Source organism: Crinia signifera, chromosome 5, assembly GCF_055691185.1.
Source record: "Crinia signifera chromosome 5, ASM5569118v1, whole genome shotgun sequence".
Classification (NCBI taxonomy): domain Eukaryota; kingdom Metazoa; phylum Chordata; class Amphibia; order Anura; family Myobatrachidae; genus Crinia; species Crinia signifera.
Genome location: NC_139221.1, coordinates 334,059,338 through 334,068,345, shown reverse-complemented (window position 1 = coordinate 334,068,345; position 9,008 = coordinate 334,059,338). Strand labels below are relative to the sequence as shown.

General features: G+C 43.9%; 1 protein-coding gene across 1 annotated transcript in view; it reads left to right on the top strand.

The window, feature by feature from the left end:
- Positions 1 to 357: 357 nt before the first annotated feature.
- PARP10 (poly(ADP-ribose) polymerase family member 10) overlaps positions 358 to 9,008 on the top strand; it is a 169,879-nt gene continuing 161,228 nt past the window's right edge. The window contains exons 1-2 of the mRNA XM_083145065.1: positions 358 to 583; positions 8,875 to 9,008. The exon at positions 8,875 to 9,008 is cut by the window's right edge and continues 18 nt beyond it. Coding sequence (XP_083001191.1) covers positions 8,876 to 9,008 — 133 coding nt within the window. The 5' untranslated portion in view covers positions 358 to 583; position 8,875. The remainder of the gene's footprint in view (positions 584 to 8,874) is intronic.

The following is a 9,008-nucleotide window of genomic DNA, read 5'->3' as shown; positions in this document are numbered from 1 at the left end:
ATATCGCATAACGGAGCTGTTTCACTGCTATTTTTGCTTCGGGGTGGCAAATTACACGTCCGTCATTCCAAAGGAGGCAGCCGTCATTCCGCGTCATTCTGCATGTAACATATGTGTAATGTTCTTAGCAAGATGTGTACAAAAAATATAGTTCATAGGTCTAATAATTTCAGAAATATTCATATAAATGAAATCCTCTCCCATTATAGTGAATTGGCAGCAGACCAGTCTGTCATTCCTCTTAGTAAGGCGTCTCACCACAGGTGTAACCCTGGCACTATATTATCATGCATGCAGCCTAGTATGTTCCCCCACCGCCCAGCCCCCTCACTGCCGCCCCTCCGCCCAGTCCTGCCCCACCCCCAGCCCCCTCACTGCCGCCCCTCCGCCCAGTCCCCTCATTACCGCCCCTCCGCCCAGTCCTGCCCCCTCCCGCTGTTGCCCCTCCCTCCCGTTCATTAAGTTTCACTTTCGTTTCTGCTCTCTCCGTTTCCGGCTTTCACGTCATCCGGATTCTCCCCGCTCTCTGCTCCCCCTCACCCACCGCCTGCCCGGACACCGGGACATCAGCTGCGTATAGGAAGTAAGTTGTTGTTATCTGTAGCCCGATCCCGCTGTAGTGTCTGTTATATATATTACAGTACAGGGGAGGGGGGTGCGGGGCTATTATATATTACAGTACAGGGGAGGGGGTGTGCGGGGCTATTATATATCACAGTACAGGGGAGGGGGGGTGCGGGGCTATTATATATCACAGTACAGGGGTGGGGGTGTGTGCGGGGCTATTATATATCACAGTACAGGGGAGGGGGTGTGCGGGGCTATTATATATCACAGTACAGGGGAGGGGGTGTGCGGGGCTATTATATATTACAGTACAGGGGAGGGGGGGGTGCGGGGCTATTATATATTACAGTACAGGGGAGGGGGGGGTGCGGGGCTATTATATATCACAGTACAGGGGAGGGGTGGGTGTGCGGGGCTATTATATATTACAGTACAGGGGAGGGGGTGTGCGGGGCTATTATATATTACAGTACAGGGGAGGGGGTGTGCGGGGCTATTATATATCACAGTACAGGGGAGGGGGGGTGCGGGGCTATTATATATCACAGTACAGGGGTGGGGGTGTGTGCGGGGCTATTATATATCACAGTACAGGGGAGGGGGTGTGCGGGGCTATTATATATCACAGTACAGGGGAGGGGGTGTGCGGGGCTATTATATATTACAGTACAGGGGAGGGGGGGGTGCGGGGCTATTATATATTACAGTACAGGGGAGGGGGGGGTGCGGGGCTATTATATATCACAGTACAGGGGAGGGGTGGGTGTGCGGGGCTATTATATATTACAGTACAGGGGAGGGGGTGTGCGGGGCTATTATATATCACAGTACAGGGGAGGGGGTGTGCGGGGCTATTATATATCACAGTACAGGGGAGGGGTGTGTGTGCGGGGCTATTATATATCACAGTACAGGGGAGGGGGGGTGCGGGGCTATTATATAATCACAGTACAGGGGAGTGGTGTGTGTGCGGGGCTATTATATATCACAGTACAGGGGAGGGGTGTGTGCGGGGCTATTATATATCACAGTACAGGGGTGGGGGTGTGTGCGGGGCTATTATATATCACAGTACAGGGGAGGGGGTGTGCGGGGCTATTATATATCACAGTACAGGGGAGGGGGTGTGCGGGGCTATTATATATTACAGTACAGGGGAGGGGGGGGTGCGGGGCTATTATATATTACAGTACAGGGGAGGGGGGGGTGCGGGGCTATTATATATCACAGTACAGGGGAGGGGTGGGTGTGCGGGGCTATTATATATTACAGTACAGGGGAGGGGGTGTGCGGGGCTATTATATATCACAGTACAGGGGAGGGGGTGTGCAGGGCTATTATATATCACAGTACAGGGGAGGGGGGGGTGCGGGGCTATTATATATCACAGTACAGGGGAGGGGGGGGTGCGGGGCTATTATATATCACAGTACAGGGGAGGGGGGGGTGCGGGGCTATTATATATCACAGTACAGGGGAGGGGTGGGTGTGCGGGGCTATTATATATTACAGTACAGGGGAGGGGTGGGTGTGCGGGGCTATTATATATTACAGTACAGGGGAGGGGTGTGTTTGGGGCTATTATATATCACAGTACAGGGGAGGGGTGTGTTTGGGGCTATTATATATTACAGTACAGGGGAGGGGGTGTGCGGGGCTATTATATATCACAGTACAGGGGAGGGGTGTGTGTGCGGGGCTATTATATATCACAGTACAGGGGAGGGGGGGTGCGGGGCTATTATATAATCACAGTACAGGGGAGGGGTGTGTGTGCGGGGCTATTATATATCACAGTACAGGGGAGGGGTGTGTGCGGGGCTATTATATATCACAGTACAGGGGTGGGGGTGTGTGCGGGGCTATTATATATCACAGTACAGGGGAGGGGGTGTGCGGGGCTATTATATATCACAGTACAGGGGAGGGGGTGTGCGGGGCTATTATATATTACAGTACAGGGGAGGGGGGGGGTGCGGGGCTATTATATATCACAGTACAGGGGAGGGGTGGGTGTGCGGGGCTATTATATATTACAGTACAGGGGAGGGGGTGTGCGGGGCTATTATATATCACAGTACAGGGGAGGGGGTGTGCGGGGCTATTATATATCACAGTACAGGGGAGGGGGGGGTGCGGGGCTATTATATATCACAGTACAGGGGAGGGAGGGGTGCGGGGCTATTATATATCACAGTACAGGGGAGGGGGGGGTGCGGGGCTATTATATATCACAGTACAGGGGAGGGGTGGGTGTGCGGGGCTATTATATATTACAGTACAGGGGAGGGGTGTGTTTGGGGCTATTATATATCACAGTACAGGGGAGGGGTGTGTTTGGGGCTATTATATATTACAGTACAGGGGAGGGGGTGTGCGGGGCTATAATATATTACAGTACACGGGAGGGGGTGTGCGGGGCTATAATATATTACAGTACACGGGAGGGGGTGTGCGGGGCTATAATATATTACAGTACAGGGGAGGGGGGTGTGCGGGGCTATTATATATTACAGTACAGGGGAGGGGGTGTGCGGTACTGTTATATATTACAGTACAGTGGAGGGGTGTGTGTGCAGGGTTATTATATTTACAGTATAGGGGAGGCGTATGAGCGGTGCTATTATATATTACAGTACAGAGGAGGGGTATGTTCGGGGTTATGTGGCACAGTGTAGGGGTGTGTTCAAGGTTATTATGTTGCGGTATGGTATAGGTCAGGGGTTGGGGATATTATATTGTGGCACGGTATATGTGGGGGTTATTTATGTATTATATTGCATTATGGTATAAGTCGGGTGGGGGTTATTATGTATTATGTTGCGGTATGGTATAGATCAGGGGTTGGTATTATTTTGCAATACAGTATAGGTGAGGGATGGAGGTTATGAGTTATATTGCGGTATAGTATAGATGAGGGTTATATATTATATTGCGGTTTGTTATAGGTAAGGGGTGGGGGTTATTATGTATTATGGAATAGGCAGGGTGTGGGGGCTATATTTTATATTGCAGTACGGTATAGGTGGGGGTTATGTATTATATTGCAGTACGGTATAGGTGAGGGGTGGGGATTATGTATTATTTTGCGGTATGGTTTAGGTGAGAGGTGGGGATTATTATGTAGTATGGTATAGGTAGGGTGTGGGGGTTATATTTTATATTGCAGTACGGTATAGGTGGGTGTTATGTATTATATTGCAGTACGGTATAGGTGAGCGGTGGGGATTATGTATTATTTTGCGCTATGGTTTAGGTGAGAGGTGGGGGTTATTATGTAGTATGGTGTAGGTGAGGGGTGGGGATTATGTATTATATTGTGGTACAGTATAGGTGATAGGGTTATTATGCATTATGTTACGGTGTAGGTGATGGTTGGTGGTTATGTATTATATTGTGGTATGGTATAGGTGAGAGGTAGGGATTATTATGTATTATATTGTGGTATGGTATAGGTGAGAGGTGGGGATTATTATGTATTATATTGCGGTATGGTATAGGTGAGAGGTGGGGATTATTATGTATTATATTGCGGTACGGTATAGGTGAGGGGTGGGGATTATTATGTATTATATTGCGGTACGGTGTAGGTGAGGGGTGTGGATTATTATGTATTATATTGCGGTACGGTGTAGGTGAGGGTTGTGGATTATTATGTATTATATTGCGGTATGGGATAGGTGAGAGATGGGGATTATTGTGTATTATATTGCGGTATGGTATAGGTGAGGGGTGTGGATTATTATGTATTATATTGTGGTACGGTGTAGGTGAGAGGTGGGGAATATTATGTATTATATTGCGGTAAATTATAGGTGAGGGGTGGGGATTATTATGTATTATATTGCGTTATGGTATAGGTGAGGGGTGGGGATTATTATATATTATATTGCGGTACGGTATAGATGATGGTTGGGGGTTATGTATTATATTGCTGTACGGTATAGGTGAGGGGTGGGGATTATTATGTATTATATTGTGGTACGGTATAGCTGAGGGATGGGGATTATTATGTATTATATTGCGGTAAATTATAGGTGAGGGGTGGGGATTATTATGTATTATATTGCGGTAGGGTATAGGTGAGCGGTGGGGATTATTATGTATTATATTGTGGTACGGTATAGGTGAGAGGTAGGGATTATTATGTATTATATTGCGGTACGGTATAGGTGAGAGGTGGGGATTATTATGTATTATATTGTGGTATGGTATAGTATAGGTGAGGGGTGGGGATTATTATGTATTATATTGCGGTATGGGATAGGTGAGGGATGTGGATTATTATATATTATATTGTGGTACGGTATAGGTGAGAGGAAGGGATTATTATGTATTATATTGTGGTACGGTATAGGTGAGAGGTGGGGATTATTATGTATTATATTGTGGTATGGTATAGTATAGGTGAGGGGTGGGGATTATTATGTATTATATCGCGGTATGGTATAAGTGAGGGGTGGGGATTATTATGCATTATATTGTGGTATGGTATAGGTGAGGGGTGGGGATTATTATGTATTATATTGCGGTAAATTATAGGTGAGGGGTGGGGATTATTATGTATTATATTGCGGTATGGTATAGGTGAGGGGTGGGGATTATTATATATAATATTGCGGTACGGTATAGATGATGGTTGGGGGTTATGTATTATATTGCGGTACGGTATAGGTGAGGGGTGGGGATTATTATGTATTATATTGTGGTACGGTATAGGTGAGGGATGGGGATTATTATGTATTATATTGCCGTAAATTATAGGTGAGGGGTGGGGATTATTATGTATTATATTGCGGTATGGTATAGGTGAGCGGTGGGGATTATTATGTATTATATTGTGGTACGGTATAGGTGAGAGGTAGGGATTATTATGTATTATATTGCGGTACGGTATAGGTAAGAGGTGGGGATTATTATGTATTATATTGTGGTATGGTATAGTATAGGTGAGGGGTGGGGATTATTATGTATTATATTGTATTACGGTATAGGTGAGGGGTGGGGATTATTATGTATTATATTGTGGTACGGTATAGGTGAGAGGTGGGGATTATTATGTATTATATTGTGGTACGGTATAGGTGAGAGATGGGGATTATTGTGTATTATATTGCGGTAAATTATAGGTGAGCGGTGGGGATTATTATGTATTATATTGTGGTACGGTATAGGTGAGAGGTAGGGATTATTATGTATTATATTGTGGTACGGTATAGGTGAGAGGTGGGGATTATTATGTATTATATTGTGGTATGGTATAGGTGAGGGGTGGGGATTATTATGTATTATATTGCGGTACGGTATAGGTGAGAGATGGGGATTATTGTGTATTATATTGCGGGATGGTATAGGTGAGGGGTGTGGATTATTATGTATTATATTGTGGTACGGTATAGGTGAGAGATGGGGATTATTGTGTATTATATTGCGGTAAATTATAGGTGAGGGGTGGGGATTATTATGTATTATATTGTGGTATGGTATAGGTGAGGGGTGGGGATTATTATGTATTATATTGTGGTATGGTATAGGTGAGAGGTAGGGATTATTATGTGTTATATTGCGGTACGGTATAGGTGAGAGATGGGGATTATTGTGTATTATATTGCAGTATGGTATAGGTGAGTGGTGGGGATTATTATGTATTATATTGCGGTATGGTATAGGTGAGAGATGGGGATTATTGTGTATTATATTGCGGTATGGTATAGGTGAGGGGTGTGGATTATTATGTATTATATTGTGGTACGGTATAGGTGAGAGATGGGGATTATTGTGTATTATATTGCGGTATGGTATAGGTGAGCGGTGGGGATTATTATGTATTATATTGTGGTACGGTATAGGTGAGAGGTAGGGATTATTATGTATTATATTGCGGTACGGTATAGGTGAGGGGTGGGGATTATTATGTATTATATTGTATTACGGTATAGGTGAGGGGTGTGGATTATTATGTATTATATTGCGGTATGGTATAGGTGAGGGGTGTGGATTATTATGTATTATATTGTGGTACGGTATAGGTGAGAGATGGGGATTATTGTGTATTATATTGCGGTAAATTATAGGTGAGGGGTGGGGATTATTATGTATTATATTGTGGTATGGTATAGGTGAGAGGTAAGGATTATTATGTATTATATTGTGGTATGGTATAGGTGAGGGGTGGGGATTATTATGTATTATATTGTGGTATGGTATAGGTGAGAGGTAGGGATTATTATGTATTATATTGCGGTACGGTATAGGTGAGAGATGGGGATTATTGTGTATTATATTGCAGTATGGTATAGGTGAGTGGTGGGGATTATTATGTATTATATTGCGGTACGGTATAGGTGAGAGATGGGGATTATTGTGTATTATATTGCGGTATGGTATAGGTGAGGGGTGTGGATTATTATGTATTATATTGTGGTACGGTATAGGTGGGGATTATTATGTATTATATTGTGGTATGGCATAGGTGAGGGGTGGGGATTATTATGTATTATATTGTGGTACGGTATAGGTGAGAGATGGGGATTATTGTGTATTATATTGCGGTAAATTATAGGTGAGGGGTGGGGATTATTATGTATTATATTGTGGTATGGTATAGGTGAGAGGTAGGGATTATTATGTATTATATTGTGGTATGGTATAGGTGAGGGGTAGGGATTATTATGTATTATATTGCGGTACGGTATAGGTGAGAGATGGGGATTATTGTGTATTATATTGCAGTATGGTATAGGTGAGTGGTGGGGATTATTATGTATTATATTGCGGTACGGTATAGGTGAGAGATGGGGATTATTGTGTATTATATTGCGGTATGGTATAGGTGAGGGGTGTGGATTATTATGTATTATATTGTGGTACGGTATAGGTGAGAGGTGGGGATTATTATGTATTATATTGTGGTATGGTATAGGTGAGGGGTGGGGATTATTATGTATTATATTGCGGTACGGTATAGGTGAGAGATGGGGATTATTGTGTATTATATTGCGGTAAATTATAGGTGAGGGGTAGGGATTATTATGTATTATATTGTGGTACGGTATAGGTGAGAGATGGGGATTATTGTGTATTATATTGCGGTAAATTATAGGTGAGGGGTAGGGATTATTATGTATTATATTGCGGTACGGTATAGGTGAGAGATGGGGATTATTGTGTATTATATTGCGGTATGGTATAGGTGAGGGGTGTGGATTATTATGTATTATATTGTGGTACGGTATAGGTGAGAGGTGGGGATTATTATGTATTATATTGTGGTATGGTATAGGTGAGGGGTGGGGATTATTATGTATTATATTGCGGTACGGTATAGGTGAGAGATGGGGATTATTGTGTATTATATTGCGGTAAATTATAGGTGAGGGGTAGGGATTATTATGTATTATATTGTGGTACGGTATAGGTGAGAGATGGGGATTATTGTGTATTATATTGCGGTAAATTATAGGTGAGGGGTAGGGATTATTATGTATTATATTGCGGTACGGTATAGGTGAGAGATGGGGATTATTGGGTATTATATTGCGGTATGGTATAGGTGAGTGGTGGGGATTATTATGTATTATATTGCGGTACGGTATAGGTGAGGGGTGGGGATTATTATGTATTATATTGCGGTACGGTGTAGGTGAGGGGTGAGGATTATTATGTATTATATTGCGGTACGGTGTAGGTGAGTGGTGGGGATTATTATGTATTATATTGCGGTACGGTATAGGTGAGGGGTGGGGATTATTATGTATTATATTGCGGTACGGTATAGGTGAGGGGTGGGGATTATTATGTATTATATTGCGGTACGGTGTAGGTGAGGGGTGTGGATTATTATGTATTATATTGCGGTATGGGATAGGTGAGGGATGGGGATTATTATGTATTATATTGCGGTATGGTATAGGTGAGGAGTGGGGATTATTATGTATTATATTGCGGTACGGTATAGGTGAGAGGTGAGGATTATTATGTATTATATTGCGGTACGGTATAGGTGAGGGGTGGGGATTATTATGTATTATATTGCGGTACGGTATAAGTGAGGGGTGGGGATTAATATGTATTATGGTACGGTATATGCCAGGGGTGTATGTGCGCAGAATGCTACTTTACAACACTGTGGTCCTGGAGCTGATTTCCACCACAGCCCATCTGTGTGTAGTTTCTATGTTTCCCACGTGTTTGCGCTGGTATCCCCTGAGCGCTAATACTCCAGGTTTGTGCCCACTACATGTGATACTAGGCAGGGAATGATTATAATGAAGTGCCTGCTAATGAATCCTTACTCTGTATTACCAGCATGGAGGTGGAGGTGATCGGTCTCACTGACGGCGTCGACACAGAGTACCTAGTCCTGTACTTAGAGAGTAAACGACACTCAGGAGGTGGCTCGGTGCAGTCCTACACACGGAATGGACCTGTGGCGCTCATTA